This window comes from Nanorana parkeri, unplaced genomic scaffold (genome assembly GCF_000935625.1).
Source record: "Nanorana parkeri isolate BGI_ZX_2015 unplaced genomic scaffold, ASM93562v1 scaffold1895, whole genome shotgun sequence".
Taxonomy (NCBI): Eukaryota; Metazoa; Chordata; class Amphibia; order Anura; family Dicroglossidae; genus Nanorana; species Nanorana parkeri.
Genome location: NW_017308163.1, coordinates 74,353 through 94,560, shown reverse-complemented (window position 1 = coordinate 94,560; position 20,208 = coordinate 74,353). Strand labels below are relative to the sequence as shown.

At 43.1% G+C, this 20,208-nt stretch overlaps 1 protein-coding gene across 1 annotated transcript in view; it reads left to right on the top strand.

Annotated features, from left to right (window-relative positions):
• The first annotated feature begins 345 nt into the window (after positions 1 to 345).
• Positions 346 to 20,208, top strand: part of SLC17A5 (solute carrier family 17 member 5) — a 33,536-nt gene continuing 13,673 nt past the window's right edge. The window contains exons 1-6 of the mRNA XM_018572003.1: positions 346 to 609; positions 12,540 to 12,736; positions 13,541 to 13,774; positions 16,764 to 16,851; positions 19,536 to 19,622; positions 19,708 to 19,826. Coding sequence (XP_018427505.1) covers positions 507 to 609; positions 12,540 to 12,736; positions 13,541 to 13,774; positions 16,764 to 16,851; positions 19,536 to 19,622; positions 19,708 to 19,826 — 828 coding nt within the window. The 5' untranslated portion in view covers positions 346 to 506. The remainder of the gene's footprint in view (positions 610 to 12,539; positions 12,737 to 13,540; positions 13,775 to 16,763; positions 16,852 to 19,535; positions 19,623 to 19,707; positions 19,827 to 20,208) is intronic.

The following is a 20,208-nucleotide window of genomic DNA, read 5'->3' as shown; positions in this document are numbered from 1 at the left end:
CAGCAAGTAATGTTAGTACAGCGTATCTCCACTAGAGGGCACATCTGTATTAGAAGACGCAGCGTGTAATGTAGTACAGCTTGTCTCCACTAGAGGGCACATCTGTATTAGAAGTCGGAGCAAGTAGTGTTAGTACAGCGTACTTCCACTAGAGGGCAGTGTATTAGAAGAATCAGCATACATTCTGGAGAATAGCCCAGCAGTCTGACTCTGTCGTATAGGTTACGGTTTCCTTATGTTGTAGGGTGTTATAGGAGGAGGCCGCCCAGCGTGTGGCGAGCTGTATGTGTTTACACAGTATAATGCTGTGAGGTCCGGTGATCGGTGAGGAAGTGAGCCTGGAAGGAGGTTTACTCTGGAGGGAAGGCTTCCTCAGACACTGGGAGGAGTCTCGGGTGTTTGGCTGCTGACTCAGGGATGGTGCTTCCTAGCACGGGACCGGTGGCTAAGGGGGAGCTCAGGGCCGATCAGTGATTGTACACATAGCTGTCTGCTCACACGGCACTATGAGGAGCTGGGGAAGTGACGGCGACGAAGAGGACCGGAGCCCGCTGCTGACAGAACACGATGTGTCCCCGGGTAGTATCCAGCATCACCCCCCGGAGAAAGGTAAAAGCCAGTGTACAAGAAACCGACTGTGATAGGGCGGGAGCAGGCAGGGGGAGGAGCCAACTTGCCATTCATTTGACACAACGTTCCAGCAATGTTTACAAACTACTACACAAAGAACCATCACTAGACACTACCACACTAAACTACAACACAAAGAACCAACACTATACACCACAACACTACGCTTCACAAAGAACTAACACTACGCTACACAAAGAACTAACACTACACTAAGAACCGACACTACCATACTATACACTACAACACAAAGAACTGACACTATACACTGTAACACTAGACACTACCATACTATACACTACAACACAAAGAACTGACACTATACACTGTAACACTATATGCTACACAAAGAACTGACACTATATGCTACACAAAGAACTGACACTATACACCACACGACAACACTATACACTGTAACACTATACACTACACAAAGAACTGAGACTGTAACACTACTACACAAAGAACTGACACTATACACTACAACACTGTAACACTACTACACAAAGAACCATCACTATACACTGTAACACTAGACACTACCACACTAAACTACGACACAAAGAACCAACACTATACACTGTAACACTATACGCTACACAAAGAACTACACGAGAACACTATACACTGTAACACTATACGCTACACAAAGAACCGAGACTATACACTGCACTATACGCTACAACACTGTAACACTACTACACAAATAACTGACACTATACACTACTACACTGTAGCACTATACACTACACCACAACACTGTAACACCACTACACTAAGAACCAACGCTATACACTGTAGCACTATACACTACACTGTAACACTATACACTACTACACAAATAACCAACACTATACACTACACTGTAACACTATACACTACTACACAAAGAACCAACACTATACACTACACTGTAACACTATACACTACTACACAAAGAACCAACACTATACACTACACTGTAACACTATACACTACTACACAAAGAACCAACACTATACACTACACTGTTACACAAAGGACAAGCACTACACTCTAGACTCTTCTTACGTACGTATGTATGTATGTCTATACGCACACAGATAGGAAACCCCTTACACAGGTGGCAAATGCCAAATAATACTCCTTTTATACCCTGTAAATAAAGGGTGGGCAGCCCTCCAGCTGTTGTGGAACTACAAGTCCAATGAGGCATTGCAAGACTCCAACAGCCACAGGCATGACTGCCAGTGACAGATGCATGATGGGCTTTGTAGTTTCACCACAACTGAAGGGCCCAAGTTGCCCACCTCTTCCCTAAATCTCCCTCGTCGGTAACATGATGGTAGTGTGGACTGGACACTGTATGGGTTTGGTTGCAGTGACAAGGGTTCAACAGGTTCCTGTGTCATTGGAACTTTGCGCAGCTCCTAATGCTCTAGTAGGCCCAGCGTATAGGTCAAAAAACTTCCTCTGCAGGTCATGAAATTATATAATAAAATATTTACAATAATGTGAGGGGTGTACTCCCTTCTGTGAGATACTGTACATCTAGCTGCATAGTGGCAGTTACAAAAAGAATCAGTAAATAAAGTTGTATAAACAGAGAAGGATGTTATTCCAGCAAACACTACATCAATTCATAAATACGACTGTGACATTTCACAATCCACCATGGCTGGTATTTTGGTCACACAGCAAATGTTAAAATGGCACCTATTATTGAGTAACGTGGCATGTTACATTGGGGAACGTGGAATACGAGTACGCTTACAGAAGCCTCACATGTATTTTAAAGGGATGCACTGGCATGTGTATTATGCTGAAAACATAATACTATATATTGTTTTATAGAAGAACTCCAGGCACATATTTTATTAACCCTTGCAGTGGGTCTACCCCCTGCACTGCAAGGGTTAACTGCTCCCTTGTCTAGTGTAAAAGTGTAAAAAAAAAAAAAAAAGCTACATGCCTCCAGCCTGTCTCTGCCTCTGCTGCAGTGATGGAATGTCCTTCAACATCCTCACATCCTATACACTGTGTTGGACGTGATGACTCACAGGACCTTAGACCAAAGCAGCATAGGGGGAGAGTTGCCCAAGGGACTAGTCTAAGAGTTAGCCGACTCAGAGGATCAGGTGAGCCCACAACTCCTTAACATGTTTTCATCCATCTTTTTGCAGCCTAAAAGAAAATGCATGTTTTTACAGACCCCAGTAGCTTTAGCTGAAACAGTGACTTTATTGGACATCCTAGTACAGGCAAGCAGTGTTTGCTGTGCTATCTCTATAGCTAACCAATGGTGCTCTAGAAATCCTTTGCCATGTATTAAAGCGGAACTCCAGGTAATAATAATTATATATACTTACATTGGCTTGGCCCTTTGCAGTATATATATGTGTATGTATGTATTGCGTGTGTGTGTGTTATATATACATACATACATATACACCTGGAAGGACCACAAGGATCCTGTAAAACACTGTTTTCTATGTGCCTGTGCTGAGTGACATCCCCTCTGCTGTGAAAACACAGAAGGCCACTTGCTCTGCTCGTTGCATCATCATCCAATCAGAGAATATCTAGTAATAATTGACAAATATCCTGGGCAGTCTATATTTGGCAGCTGTGCTGAGTGAGTGACCCTCTGTGTTTTCACAGCATAGGGCAGGTTGCTCAGCAAAGCAGCAGTACATGATGTAAAACACATTATATGTCTAGTAAATACAGTAAACTCCCCATTATCCGGCATTCAAGCAACCAACACTCTCAAGAAACCAGCAACAAACAACGAGGACATAATATGATCTAAAACGTAAAAGAAATGTAAATTACCCAGACCCGTTACAGGTTTTTATTTTTATATCACCTAGATATTAAAGCCACCAAGAGGTGGACCCAACAAATAGGTTCTCCATTTCAAAATAGGCCAAAGATGAGCACTGCTCTCTTCTGCATTCGAGATGTTTCATAATAGATCTGTCAATGCTCAGACATGATTGTTAGAGCGTTTCTCAGTGAATTAAAGCCTAATCATCAGCGTAAACCCCTGAGCCGTTCAGGACAATGAGTAGGAACTAGGGATGCACCCATACCAATTTTTTACAGACCAAGTATGTGTTCCGATAATTTTCCTCAACTACTCACCGATACCAATTACCAATACGTTTTTATTTTTAGCGGCATGTGACAGTTTTTGTAAAACAATACAGACTAAGGATTTTAGGACAGTGGTGAAGTGCTAGGATCCGATCCCAGCTACAAACGATGTGACCGTGGTAGTTCTGCCACTGACTCCAAGCTGTAGAGGGACTACCAATCTTAGCAATACATTATACAACGATACAGAATACCCCCAGCTATAGAGGGCTACAAATCCCAGTCATGTTGTACAGCTATACAGGACTACAAATTTCAGCAATACGTAATATAGCAATGCAGAATAATGCCATCAGCTAGAGAGGACTACAAATCCCAGCGATACATTATAAATCAGGAGTCTCAGGTGGCTTTGCAGGGTCTATGGTTGGCTGTGCGGGTTTACCGTTGGCTGTGCTGGCCTCAGGTGGCTATGTGAGGTCTATGGTGGGCTGTGCGCGGTTAACGGGGGCCCTATGCTGGGCTGCATGGGCCCTATGGTGGGCGATGCAGCTCTATGCTGGGCTGTGTGGGGTTAATAGTAAACTGTGCGGCTCTCAGGTGGGCTGTGTGAGGTTAATGGTGGGATGTACGGTCTTACCCATGGCCCCAATCAGTCTCGGCAAGTGCGGGTGGCGTGGAAGAGGAGGTGATTTTTGGCCGGCACTGTGAATAGGCCCCACCGTTCCCAGGAAGGCTGCTGGGACCTTGTGGGGGACCTCAACAGCCTTACTGTGAAGTGTGGTGCCTACTTGCAGCGTCGGCTTCAGTTCAAAGATGTAAAGTGGTGCTAACTGCGCTTTGTATCGGCGCATTTTCACGAGTACAAGTACTCGTGATAATGCCCATTATCAGCACTGATATCGATACCAGTTTTGGTATCGGAGCATTCCTAGTAGGAATGTTCCAAACCCCTCTTGAGACAGGTAAGTTAAATATAACACACATCCCATTAATGGCATGGCCTCTTTTTCGGTTATTGGTTGTAGAAGAGTCCAGTGCCGGTCAGCAGAAAGCTGGTGTTTTAGGAGTTCTCGTAATGTTATGGGAGCCTCTCTGGAACCACCCAACCAGTGTGTTTAAAATCTGTAGTAAATACAGATGAATATACTGTATATCCTCTCCTAGTGAGAGTATCCCTTTTCCCCGACTTCCTGGTGTGTGAAGCAAGAATATTTATCTTGGGTTGTTTACTTGGAATGAGAGTTTGCCTCTGCAAGAGAACATTGTGCTCCAGTTTTCCTTCAGAACTTCCTGTCCTTCTGGTTATGATGAAATACAGTGCATTCCTGTTGGGTTGTGGCACTAAAACATGGCCACCCTGGGGCACACATACTATTTGTGCAGCTGCAGAAGGGCCCTCTACGATTTAGGGGCCCATTTGTAATAGATAGGGGTTGTGCAGGTGCTGGGGACTCCCACTGTTACATAGTTCTTGGAAGGGTGTTTCAAAAATTGTTCTTGCATAGGAACCCTTTGATGACTATGTGTACCACTGTGTTTATCTTTCTGGCTACCACATATGACTGCCGGCCTCTAAATGGAAGAAAAACATCTGAAGAGAAATTTAGTTTGAACTAAAGATCAACATACTGTACACCTTGATGCAGATAGCTGTTCTCTGTGCTGCAGCCAACAACAATATTTCTGCACAGCTTTGCAATGGCTCTAGGACGGGGGTGCCCACAATTTTTTCGTGTTAAGATCTACTTTTCAAATGACAATCTCGATGAGATCTACCAACGGGGGGAAAAAAACCCCTGTAGTTGAAAAACAAACACATTACAATTCTTTACGGACACAGGTATTTAGAATCCTATTAGTCACTGTAAGGGCTTGTTTACACCAATTATAGTGTGTTCCACTGGAACGCACTATATCGCATACTAAATTCCCCCTTGCGTTCTGGGGCGGGAGGAGGGTTGGTGGTGCATTCAAGTCAATGGTCCCGCAGCCACCCTCGCCCGCTGTGGAATCGCCTGCACTAGAACCCGTGGCACAACAATGCATGCGTTCCGGTCCAGTGCAATCACTAAAAATAGTGCATACCGCATTATTTGCGATTGCACAGGACCGCCCCAGAATGCAGGGGGAGTTTAGTATGCGATACAGTGCATTCCAGCAGCTAACCGCTCTGGAACGCACTGTAATTCGTGTGAACAAGCCCTTAAGAGGGGTTGATGAAATATACTATACGGCGGCCGCAGCGGGAGCAGCGTGTGACGTGTGGCTCAGGCCGCATGTGGAGCCCGGAACAGCCCCGAACAGGCAAATCAATCGATAGCCGACGAATCGACGATCGAAAACGTTGCCAACGTTTTCAATCGTCGATTTTAATCGACTAAATCGATTAACTGTTGCAGCTCTACTACACAGCCAATTATTCTTCCCCCATGGTGACTGGGAAAGTGGGATAAGTTAGACACATACAAAACTGCATACATGTGTGCGAATGCCTGGATTATAACTTGGGTAGCCAGTAGTAACTACCTGCTTCCTGGCTCTCCCGGCACTTCATGCGCGCTGGTGTGTCCAACACCGCAGGCAGAGGGGTAGTCCCAATGTGTTCGAAGGGTGGGCCCAATGTGTCCAAAGGGGTGGGCCAAATGTCTCTGACATCGCAGGCTGGGAGAGGTGATCCCAATGTGTCAAATGCTGCGGGCTGGCAGGAGCGGGCCAAGTGTCTCTGACACTGCGGGCTGGGAGGGGCAGTCCTAATGTGTCCAATGCTACGGGCTGGAAGGGGAGGGCCAAATGTCTCTGGGCAAAATTTATTGGACACTGCAGGCACGGAGGGACGGGCCGGATGCTTCAGCGTCTGACACATTCGGCCGCACTATCAGATTAGGAGTGAGATCAGGACAGGGAGTCGACCTGTGATCTACCAGCATTAGCTTTGCGAGCGACTGGTAGATCGCGATCGACCTTATGGGCACCCCTGCTCTATGGCAATTGGCACATGGACATTTTCTTTTGTAGATAGTACTTAGTAATATAGCCAATAGAATTTTATACATAAAGCAAGCCAAAGACATCTTAGTCATAGCTACATAGTTACATAGTCAGGTTGAAAAAAAGACACAAGTCCATTGCGTTCAACCTATAGAGATGAGAGAAAAAAAGTCGAGTATCTTCTGTTACCTGAACCTGCGCAGTATGCTAAATTTAGAAAATAATCCAAACTTGTGGTTTTATTTACACTGTTGTTGTTTGGACATTTGTCATATAAACAAATTCACATTTTAATCAAATTGAAGGCAAAATATCAGCTAGCAAGTGCAAAGCTAAATGTTGTCAGTTACCATCTATTCTTTTATATTATGGGGGAGCAAAATATCCTGTCGTGCAGTTTTATATATATTCCTTTCATGAAGGCAGAATTACAATACAGGTACCACCCATTTACCATAGTCAATCACTAATTTACTCTGTTATGAGTATTCTCACTGCCACCCAATCAGTATTTCCTATGAATGAGTCAGTTCATGCGTCTGTTCATAATTGCATTAGGAAACTGTCAGATGCAGTGAGGAGATGTCATTGGCTTGTGCGTCATGAGCAGAATTATGTTTTCTGTTCATTTAGCCTTCTCCATAGAGATATTGGCTCAGCTGGGATTTACTGTAAAGTGTATGTGTAAGCACATCTTAGTGGAGAATGAGTAGAACCTCTGTTGGGTTTTTATTGCCATCTGCTGCTCCGTTAGAAATTTCTTCTCACTGACAACAGTTTAAGCAGGCAGGAAGCAAGGTGAAATCTGCAACAGGGACACATAAAGCAATAAAAAGCTGACTAGGGATCTAGCCTTCCCCCACTGTACATGTATATAGATATTAGGGATATCGTCCGAAAATGGCACTTTTGACACAATGCCGAAAGTGCAATTTTCTGGCCGATACAGCGGTGCATCCTATTCTCTCCTCCCCGCTGGGCGCTGGTCTCTGTCCCAGCGGGGAGGAGAGAGAAACTGTCACAGGAGGCCGAGCGGTGCTGGAGGAGAGCGCTGTGAGCGGCCTGGCGTCTCTCCTCGCCGCACTGCTCAGCCTCCTGCCACAGATCAGAGGAGAGCGGTGTGGGCGGAGACAGCCAGCGCTGACACAGGAGGCTGAGCTCCGCTCGCTCGGCCTCCTGTGACAGCGTGTCAGGATGGAGAGGGGTTACAAGCAGTCAGCGATCAACGATATAAATGATGTTAAAATTAAAATTATTTTACAAAATTTGAAAAAGTTAAAATAAAAAAACATTTTCGGTTTCGGCCTGACATTTCTTTTATTTCAGTTTAGTTTTTGAAATTTTAATTTCAGTGCACCTCTAATAGATATCTATATATATCTCTGTGGGCGGTTAATTTGTTCGAAGGGGGCGGGGGGCTGTCAGCAGCTTTGTCAGGCGTCCAACACAAGGCAGAGCATCCCTGCTCAGCTCCTGGCACCTGTGACGTCAGTGAGTTCGGCGGCACCGCACAGAGCGTTACAGGTTGCTAGGAGCGCCCCACCTGACCACGCAGTTGCTCTCCAGTGAGATGCCATCTGAGGTTACTATCTCAGTCTGCCTCATTATAGGGACGGCCCTGTACGTACGTATGCATGCATACATACATACATACATACATACATATATATATTAATTACCACTGGAGATTTTCCCTCACTTCATATATGATAAAACCGCTGTCAAGAGAACAGAAAAAGGGGGAAATCTCTGTAACAGAACCCTGGATAGCAACGGAAACCTGACTAAGTCCCCTTTCACACGGGCTGATCAGGAGAGGCATCGTGCACAGATCGTCTCCTGATCAGAGCAGTATGGAGCATATGTCACCACTGTGACACTCATGATCGTACAGTTTTTCTTCCTCCACCTTGCGTTGGAGGAAAAAATTGCAATTACCAGACCCCATGTCAGTCTCTGGGGAATCGGATGTAAGCGGACATGTGTCCGTTTACATCAGATTACCCACTGTCCAGCAAAACGGAACGCTGTTATGTTCGTTTTACGGGACTCGGCCAGAGGTGGGGGTAAACGGGTGTTAAATGGAGGATTGGCCTTTTACACATGGCTGCCCATAGACGTGCATTGGGCATCTGATTGGGTCTGCCTGAAAAACTGGCAGGCGAATGCGATTGGAGCGCCCGTGTGCAGGGGGCCTAAGAGGGAAGGAGTCATTATATACGGAGACTGCCAAATTACCCCGCTTGGAGCTCCGCCCACCGGAGCAGCAGTGACGCGACGCTCGGCGAGGTAAGTAAGAAAAAAACAGCACAAGCTTCGGCGCTAGGCATCGGGGCATTTTGACAGGTACAAGTACTTGTCAAAATGCCTTGTATCGGGCCCGATTCCGATGCTAGCATTTGGTATAACCCAGGGGTAGGTAACCTTGACACTCCAGCTGTTGTGGAACTACTAGTCCCACGAGACATTGCAAGACTTGGACAGCCACAGGCATGACTCCCAAAGGCAGAGGCATTCTGGGATTTGTAGTTACACCACAGTTGGGGTGCTGCGGTTGCCTACGCTTTGTATAACCTGTAAACAGTACATTTGTAGACATGTAAAAATGTCATCTAATCTGGCAGAAAATGAGCATTTTTTTTGTTCATGCTGCAGAATACATAAACCGGAAATACTCATTTTGTTAGACCTCTAAACCAGATTTGCCTGCTATTTAAATTAGTATCCTGTTCTGTTCACTGTTTTATCCAGCCCACGATAATTGCATTATTGTTACCTGTCACAATGCCACTATAAGAGCTAAAACACTCCGATGCAGAGCGTCTCTTCACAACAGCAGCAGAGGTTGCTGATTTCACCACCTTGGCACATTGCGTGGGCATGGGCTGGTATGGTAATATGTGGTCACGTGGCTGCTATGGTATGTACTACTTACAGGGTGATAAGTGTTTCTATGGAGGCTAGGATGGTGGTTAATGGGTGAGGCCGTGTTTAGTGACTAGGGAAATATCATAATAAATTGGCCAGTGGTAGTTTTTATGGCAATCTATTTATTGATTAAAAGTATCCTGTTATTTTGTGGCCATAGACTGGTAAATCATGTATGGTTGTGGTAGTTTCATGTGTTTGTTATGTCAGTTTAGTATATTGGTGTGTCTTTGCATGCATGTGTCCTTTATGTGTGTATACGTACGCTGGCCTCTAAGTTTTGTATAGGCAGTGTATATGAGGAATGGTTTGTGTGTGAATGCCTGTGTCTGACTGTAAGGGCTTGTACGCATTATAATGTGGTGACTGCTGTTTTTCAGCACCTGATCAATTCTGGTCTCCGCACATAGAAAATACTGTTGCTGCATTTTTCTACACATCACCTCAACTCATGTCCGTTCCAGTCAGCGAACCTCAGTTAAGCTGCAGTGAATACAAAGGAATAAAATGTCACTTTGATGTTTTTAGTAAAGTTTTTTTTTTTTTAAAAAGGTAAACAATGCTGTGCGTTGTAAGAACCAGGTCACGCATTGAGCACTAACCCCAACTCTAAAATGGGCTATTTTAGCATAACGGCTTCTATGAAGGGGCCATAGGTGCATGCGTGTTTTCCTCTTTGCATCAATTTTTCAAACATTAAAGAGGCTCTGCTACCCATGTAGAAAATATTTGGTAAAAACACAGAATAATCAAGTATTTCAATGCTTACTTAGTGTTTTTCCATTCACTAGCCAGTTCCCTAGCACAGTCCCCCCCCCCACCCCCTCTCCTTCTTACCTCTCATAGCATTCTCCTATTCTGGGAGTGTCCCAATTACTCTCTTTGCTGGCTCAGCTCCTCCATCCCTCCTCAACACCTTTTTATGTAGTTGCCAGAGGAGGAGTGAAGGGGACTACTATAGTGTGTCACTTTTGTGCTGGGGCTGCCGACTGGGGTATGTCCAGCAGCAGTCTCAGGGCCCGGAATGTCTACATAGTGAAGGCTTTTACAGATCAAAAAAAAAGAAATAAATTTTCTTTCATTTTCTCAATACAAAAAGCCCATTTAATGTACTTGAAAGATTTTTGTTGAAATGAATAGTCTGGTGACAGGGTCTCTTTAACTGCATTTTATAGGTCATGCCACAACATCTCTATTCAGTTTGGACCTGAGATTACCCCTTTGATTCTGTCTAAGTGGAAGGCTATGCATGATGAAATTCTCCATATCTGTACATTGCTGTACAAGTGTCTAGAGTCCCTATATGTCAGCCCCCCCCCATCCCCTAATATAGGGCCCGGTACTACTACCCACTTATTAAATATTGGACACATATTGATTTGTGCTGCTCACAGCCTTAATGCTCTATATTTCTATTGTGCTTGTACATATCATTCATATGCTGTCCAGGTACACATCAGTATCTGGTTCCAAATTGCTATCTATATTTGACACCTAAAGGGTTATTAGAGATGTAATGATTTAAGGATGCTGCAAGATCCCATTTTGTAGTTAGCTGTGTTTTAAATCACTAACTTATTGCAACAACATCAATTTATTGCAATCCGGTTAGACTCATTTCATTCTATCACTTAAACAATAGACAGGATGATGTCTCCTGTATCTGTTTGTATTGTAATCCAGTTTAGAGTTTAGTGCTTATAGATCTGGGCACAGTCCTCCTCATAGTTATAATGATTTCATGCATGCAAACATGTCCTTATGTATCACTTTGGATTCGAGTCTCTCATTTTCCTCTATGCCGCTGGCTCCAAGACAGACGCTGGGGAAGCAAACACCATGTTGATCTGTCTGGGTGTGTGTATACATGCACATATTTGTCTGGGTGGCTATGTATGCAAAATGTAGCTTGCTTTTTCTTTTTTCCCATAAACTATCCAAGTTTATTGCTAAGGGTTTGGATTTTGTTTTCCCTTAATGGTAAAAACCTTCCTTTTTAAAAACTGCATGTTGTGTTATGCAAAACAATGAAAAATCAGGAAGGGGGCCAACACTTTTTCACACAACTGTATACATATAATATATAACACACACACACACTTGCCAAAATATTTTAATTCTGCTCAGTCAGTCCTGTGGTCAGATGGTCAGATCCTGCACTCGTTAAGGCTCCTCTACAGATTATACTGCAGCTGAGCAGACTCTTCTAAGACCCACCCCAGCCAGTCATTGGACAGTGAAGGAACAGAGGTATGCTGATCAGATCATCTCTTTGCTCTTTCCTCCTGTCTGCATATTCCTCTTCAGTATGTGTGTATTGCAGCAGAACCCATTTGGCTGTTGGTGGTGACACTTCTTGTCCCGGTCTGCACTGCTATAATGGTAGATTAGTGGGGGCTGATATAAAGAAAGAATGAAGTACTTAGGTAGCTTATGTACAAATACTGCCCAGCTTTGGACACTGGGAGAAAATTGTTGTGGGTTACATAAAGAACTAAGCAGGTCTGGTATAAGAAAGTGGAAAAGCTTTCTTTAGCATTCTCCTTTAACAAAGTGCAATTAACCTAAACAGTTAGCTGTAATCGTCGGGTACGGTAATTGTCTCTGCTGCTTTTTTTGTTATATATAATTTGAATGAATATTTGAATTGTTTAAAGTAATTAGTAAACTTGGTGCTCAGGCACTGTTGTGTTTCTTGTACTGTGACACGGCGTTCAGCTACATCCGTGTTGCTGTAGAGAAGAGTGGAAAGCTCTACGCAAACATTAAAGCAATCAGTATACTAAGTAAATACAATAAAAGGTCAGGACTGGCAGAGGGGAATATGACTCCCTCTTCTAGTGCTGTGTATTCCTAATGCTCAGCCTGATACTTGAATCCGTTCACATGGAAGATGTCTTTCTGTGTTTCAGTGCCCGCGTGTTGCTCTGCTCGTTACAACCTGGCAATGTTGGCATTACTTGGATTCTTTATGGTGTACGCACTGCGGGTCAATTTGAGTGTGGCGTTGGTGGACATGATCAATTCAACCTCGCATGAACAAGAAAACAAAAGTGCCAATGTGTGTCCTGACCATACAGGTCAACCAAGCGTACCTCAGAATTCTACGGTAAGCTTTAAAGACCTGTATAGTACACCAAGTCGGCAAATGTCCTCTTCAATGTGCTGCATGGGCCCTGCATCCCGTAATTGATTCCAGTTTGCTTGCTGCGAGTGACATTGTAGATGGCCCAAGGCAGGGTACATCTGCTACTTCATTGCAAGGTTAGTACTTCTACTATAAAAGGATACATGGGTGTGGAAATTAAACCAAAAAAACACTTGTCCAAGGACTAAGGCGGAGGCCCAATCTACATGTCCCTCATGACAATCTACTTGTCATGATACAAAAAATTATTTTATTCAAAACCGCATATAACTGTGCAAAGAATCGCTCCTCATTGGTCAGTGTGGTCAGGTGACTTTTTTTTTTTTTTTAAATATTTTACTTTTTTAGCACTTTTTTAAAATTAACTTTATTGCTATCACACCGGGGCTAACAGGTCCCTATGTGATAGCATTTGGAGGTGACTGGAGGGTGGAGGTGTTCTGAAGTTCAAATATGCTTCCTGATAACATTGATTAAGATAGTACTGCAGAGTACAGAGGACGGCAATGGATTTCTGGCAGGATCAACAGGTATTTTTTGTGACCTTTTGACCAAATATTGCAAAACACCTTTCATAGTATACTTAACAGACCAAAAGGGAGCAAAGAAAAAAAAGGTTTGTGTTTGCAAATCCTTTAAAACATAGTGTGACATGGGTGTCTGTGCTCTGAATAGGATATGATAGGGAAGCTCTGCAGAATACAATAAAATATTTGATTTGCTGATAATCTGTTCATCTTCACATATGTTTTCTTCCTTTTCAAGGGCAAGAAGTATGACTGGGATGCAGATACCCAAGGCTGGATACTTGGCTCTTTCTTCTATGGCTACATCATTACTCAGATCCCTGGTGGATACATAGCTGGAAAAATTGGTGGCAAGATGCTGCTGGGATTCGGCATACTGGGCACTGCAGTATTCACTCTGTTAACACCACTGGCTGCAGATCTAGGAGCGGGTTACCTGATAGCACTTCGAGCACTTGAAGGACTGGGAGAGGTAATTGAGTTTATTGGCAGAATGTTTTTTTGTCATTTATGACCACTTCTATAAGCTGAATGGAAAATAGAAGTGGCGTGCCCACTGCGACCATTGAGTAGTGTGAACTGTACCTGATGTGAAGGAGAGCTAGTGTTGCCGGTATTTTATAAGCATTTCAAAATACAAACTTCTGAAATGCTCATATTTATATTGGAGTAATCATAAACTATAGCCTATAGTCTCTATATTTTAGGCATACCCAGGAGAAGACAGATAAATAGAATTTGTTTATATCAGTCTAAGGAGGTTGGAACTTTGGAACAACCTACCCCATTGTTGATGCAGTTTGACATTTGGATACAATACCAGCCACCCCACTGCAGTAGCTCTCTCCAGCTAGTGTCTACATTTCAGGATTGAGTAGAATTCAGTGTGTGCTTACAACTGAATTCCGCTGCCTCCCTGTAGTATTTTAGAGGAGTCCTCATCTCTAGGAATTTTTTGTAAACTTGTTTTTTTGCAATACATTGGTTGGTGGTATTATTGTATTTTATGGTTGTACCTCAGAACCAAATGTTACTAGCAGGGAGAGCTGCGGGGAAAATTTGGCACATCTTCTAGCTTTGGTAAAACCCAGGAGATGAGCGGAATGAAACCCCTATGTTATTATAGGAAGGTATCACAGACAGACAAGAGACTGTTTTCCTGGAAGTCTACAGCTCGTGTGTGGTCTTCTACCATAGTTTCCACCCAGTGCATAATATAGGGTGGTAGAATAGTTTTCATCCACTGGCAGATACAAAATTGGTGACCAAACCATATTTTATGAAAAGCGATCTAAAACATTCTGAGGGAAGTTTATGAAAACTGGAGCAGAGCCAATCTGGTGAAATTGCCCATAGTAACTGATTGCTTACTATCTTCAGTTTGCACAGTTAAGCTTTGAAAATGAAAGATAGAAGCTGCTTGGTTTCCATGGACAACTGCTCCAGATTCCGTCTTCTCCAGTTTCGATAAATTCCCCTCACTGAATGTGATTTGTATGTAACCGAGGAAAGTGTGTGTAGAAATAAATATAAATGCTTGCAAAAGACCACCCAGGTGGCCCAGTAAGCTAGCATTTGAAACCTTAGGGCAAAATCCTTGACTTTGTGGGGTGAAAGGAATTGGGCACTGGTCGCTTTAGAAAATTTTGGGGGGAGTATATTAGGACACAAAAAGTCTAGGCGAGCAAGTTAGGGCACAGCATACCCAAAACTGACAAACATGCACAGTCAATACAGAGATGAGGGCCTTTAAGCCAAAGCCGGCAATCTTTATTTTTCAGACTCTTGAGCAGCATCAGGTAGCAAAATACCTTTTAGGATGAGCAGCCAGACCTTCCTGCAATGTCCACTGGCAGCAGTTTTTACCCAGCTTTCTAAGACACTCTTCAGCAGCAAAGTCTTTCCTCAAGATGCTCCACATAGGTAGCCATCGTCCATCTTCGTTTCTTCTGCATGTACCCTCCAGCAACACAGCAAATTCTCTAGGCCCCTAAGACACAGGCCCACTCTTTCAGTATAGACCTCGCCACGCTGACCTAGGAGGAAAAAAGAGCTCCTTATACTGGCATCCACTCCATGGAAACCCTTCTCCAAGGTCACCGAAATATTTATATCCTCCGCCAGCATGCACCACTGGTAATAAGCCTCCTAGTGATTTGATAGAGAGATATAAATATTCACAATTTACAATATTCTCTCCTAGCTCCTTGTCATTAGGCAGAAGTAAACAATATCCTGAATTTAGGGGAAACCCGCTGAAAATAGAACTATAACAACCCAAGTTCAGTCTGTCTACAGTCTAGCTGCAAAACTAAATTTAAGCTAGGGATGCTATACATGTATTGTTAAAGTATGATCATTCAAGAGAGATTGGAGCAAAATGTGATGCAGGGGTGTGGACATTTTTTTTTTTTTTAAACAGCTTGTCCAAGGACTAAAGGGGGGGCCCAATCTACTTGTACCTCATGACAATCTACTTGTCCTGATAGAAAACATCATTTTTACCAAAACTGTATTTAACTGTGCTAAAAAGCACTTCTCATTGGTCAGCACCGTCACCTGACCGCACTGACCAACGATTGCTCGCAATTTTTTGAAATTCAAAATCCATAGCGCAGGGCTGCAATGGATGGCAGTATAGGGTACAGATAGTACACCCGTACCGGCGGAGGGGAAGGCCCATTAGCCAAAAGCTAAGTATAGCAGGGGGGAGAGGGGGCCAGATTTAAGCCGATAATTCCATTTTCCCTAATTACTTTGGAATACACATTTAATACACATTGTGCGTGTAAGGGAGTGCTGCTGCCCGGCTACCACAATATGACACACAGTGGAATGGGGGCAGCACTCAACACACACACACACAATGCCCTGCTCATGCGTTTATTTGCACGCAGATGGTGGGGGGTGGGTTGGTTTGTATTTTTATTTGTATTTCATTTTTTATTATTATCAATATTACCTTTTTATCACTTTTTTTTTCACTTCATTTTGATATCACACAGGGGATAACAAGCCAATATGTGATATCCTTTGCAGGTGACAGGCTCTCTTGAAGCCTTCCCTCCAGTACAGAAAATCCAGCACAGCACTCTGCTGGATCTTCTGTACAGCTCCACATGTGACAGCTTACACAGGAAGCGCTTTGAATACAGTGCTCCTGTGTCACTGATCAATGTTTTCCGATTTGCTCCCTGCTCTCCTTTCACTTGTACAAAAATGAGTCCCAGCTTCCCCCGATGTACATTTAGCCCTGCTTGCCCGAAGCAAGGCTAAATGTAGAAAAAAAACTACCTGCCCGGAACTGCATGTCCGGAATTCTTATCGCCTGGCGTCGGACGATAGGAATTCCACACCCCTGCTGATGTCAGTGATTCGGATACCTCACTGTGCAGAAATGTGTATAAATTTCTTGTTTTGTATTATTTGTAAAAAATTGTTCCAATCCGATGTCTACTCAGGGTGTGACTTTCCCAGCCATGCATGCCATGTGGTCCTCCTGGGCTCCACCTCTTGAGCGCAGCAGACTGTTAAGTCTTTCCTATGCAGGTCAGTATATAAAGATTCAGCCACACATTTCCGTAATGACCACAAGTGTTATGATTATTGCTAACACTGAGAGGGGCCAAGGTAATCCAAGGCCAAAGCTATTTTTGCCCATTCAATCAAAACCACGTGCATGATTGTTTGGGGTTTTTTTTTTTTTAGGTGGTCAAAAATGTATCATTTGGGCATATGCTAGATTATGGAGAAACTTTTGATGACAAAAGTTAGTCACTTGCAAAAGTGGGTAAAATTAGTTATTTTAAACTAGAACTGTGACTGTAGTACTTAATTATACGTTCAACTGCACTTACACTTTTCTCTTAGTTCCTCTGTAAAGTCCCACAAATACCTCTTGATCTTGCCACTGATGTCACCTAATGCAGCTTCCTGTGAAGGTGTGGCAACAATGCTGTACTGCTCCTGAATTCAGATCAGAGTTGCCACTTTTATGTAGGCTCTGCCTGCTTATACAACAGTTGAATAAAAATAATTAACCAGAGACGTGACTATCAGCATTGTCACTGCTGATTCACAAGCCTGTAGCTTGTCGATCAGCACCAAGCCATGTCCAGTCCCACCCACAGCTTTCTGGATTGACAGCACTGCCTCTGCTGCTGAAACTCTCCTACTGTGATCTGCAGTGTCTTTACATGTATGCTCATGCTAATTAAGTGTGAATCTTTATGGCGACATCTTTTAAAATGAATCTTTTTGAGGGTCGCATTGCACCTATATTTGACTGCATTATGATGTCAATAGCTATCTAAAAGTGAAACTCAAGGCATCCGGCAAATAATGAAAATGTATATATAACAACGCATGAGCATTCTTATTTTATGTCCTCCATCTTTTATTGGCTGCTTTCTTTGCACTGGGTTAGGATATGAGTGCTAATACAGTATACAACCTGCCATAAAATAACATTTAAAGAATTGGTGTATGAGCCTAAGCTACATTATTCGGACTACCAGCACATCTTCCATGGAGTACAAAGAAACATTCTGCTACTTTATGGGAACTGCGCTTTTTCTTAGTTCAGACCTGCAAAAATGTCAGATCCTTGTATGTATGGGCAGCGATTAAAAGACGCCAAACAACATGTGCTTTCACAGAAAGGGTCGCAATTTTTTTTAAATGTAAAGCAGCATTTTATGGGACTATGTTGTATAGTCCTTTAAAAGCCTATAAACTAAAATGTTTGATAGATGATGCACAGCTTTAGAGCTGCAGCTAACGATTATTTTCAAAATCGATTAGTTAGCCGATTATTAAGTTCGATCAATCGGTTAATCGGATAAAAAATGGCTCCAGTGATGGGACTACTAGTTTGTATTGAGATTGTAGTCCATCACAGGAGCAAGCTTGGAGCGGTGGAAGTGAAAAAGAAAAAAAAAAAGTGTTGTGTGCAATATAGTGAAATGGATAGTGTAAAATTATATAGCAATCAATGCAGAATGGCACCGGCTATAGAGGACTACAAATCCCAGCAATTGTACATTATAGCTGGCGGTATTCTGCATTGTGCTGTATAATGTACTATTGCTGGGATTTGTTGTGCAGAATTGCTGGGATTTGTTGTGCAGTGCAGAATATCACCAACTATAGAAGAGTACAACAAATCCCAGCAATACATTATACATACAGTATATAATGTATTGCTGGGATTTGTATTCCTATGTATAATATACAGCACAATGTACCATCAGCTATAGAGGAATACAAATCCCAGCAAGTGCAGGCTTACCTGAGCAGTCTTCCAGCAACTTGCTTTTGAGATTGGGCCTGTCTATGGGCGGCTGTCATCCCCCCACACCTACATCTCCCCGCGTCCCTGTGCCGATCGTGGATGTGGGTGGGCGGTGAGTGTGAGGCGGGAAGGAGGTGCGGCGTGTGGATCGTGGATGCGGGCTGGTCTGGCAGCGGCGCGCAGCGTGTGTGGAGCCGTGAACAGGGCCAACTGATCAGAAGCCGATTAATCGATTATTGAAAAAGTTGACAACTTTTTCAATAATCGATTATGTCGATTAGTTGTTGCAGCCCTACACAGCTTATAAGTGACCAGTCAGCCACACCTTTTGTATTAACCAGTTTTACAGTATTACACTTATGTATGTTAATCTACAAGCCAACCAAGTTCAATTCTGCCTTGGAAGTTTAAAGGTGACTGATTATACAGTAAGCAGAGAGAGAGAGCACACGCTTTAGAAAATACACTGTGAGCCTATCAAGTGCCTCTGGATTCTGGCAGCAGTGAAGTAAAGAGAATGTAAAGTAAACATCTGATTTAACACTGTTTCAGTGTTTGCTGGATAGCTTTAGCAGTTTACTTGGTGTTTGGAAATGCACTTTACATGCAAAATCCACTTATTAGTGGAGTATGCAAGTCTGTGACAATGGAGGGTGGCCATCAGCACAGGGTAGTATCTTTTTACATACATGGCCCATTATGATGCAGACCATTACTGTGCTTCAGGAAAACTGTATATTATAGGACATGCTTATATATGCATAGACCGTTTGTGGTATCATTATAATATGCTGTATGCTAGTTTACTTTATGTTAGATGTTTACTTTAAGGTTATTTATCCTATCATTCTAAATTCCATTGTCACAATGTACAGTACTGGCATTTTATTATTTTTATTAGATAATATTATTATTATGTATCTGATCCTTTGTCTTTCAGGGGCACAGCTTGGGACAGTTTTTTCTCTTCCCATCTCTGGGTTAATCTGTTACTATATGGATTGGGTTTATGTGTTCTATATTTTTGGTAGGTATTGTGTTGTTTAAAATGTATAAAACTTTCTGCTAATATTGTCAAGCTTTTGTTGACATTTGGTCCTTTTTTCATGCAGGGTCACTTGGTGTTGTTTGGTTTATATTTTGGTACCTAATAGTTAGTGATAACCCACAAACACATCGCACGATCTCAGATACTGAGAGAGAATATATCTTGTCCTCACTCAAGAATGAAGTAAGTAGCAATATGTGTCAGGTTGTATAAAACTATCAAACAGTGTATTTAATGGAGAACTAGGAGGTGAGTGAATAACGCTCATCCCCATAGTTAGAGCCGACGTGTGACATTGAAACTGTCACATGTCAGCTCTGTTGATCGGGAAGCGAGTGAAAACATACCTCCGATCCGCTAACTTCCCGATGATCTCCCTGCAGAGAGCAGTGACTGTCAGTCACCGCTCCCCACAGTGTTTCCCTCCTCCCCTCTCTGATCCTCCAGCGCTGACTGGAGGAATGGACAAGGGAGGGGGTGGGCATAGCTGGCTCTGCCTCTAGATAGGCAGAGCCATTTGTCAATCAGCCAGCTGGGTGGATCTCGACAGTTTTGTCGGGATAGC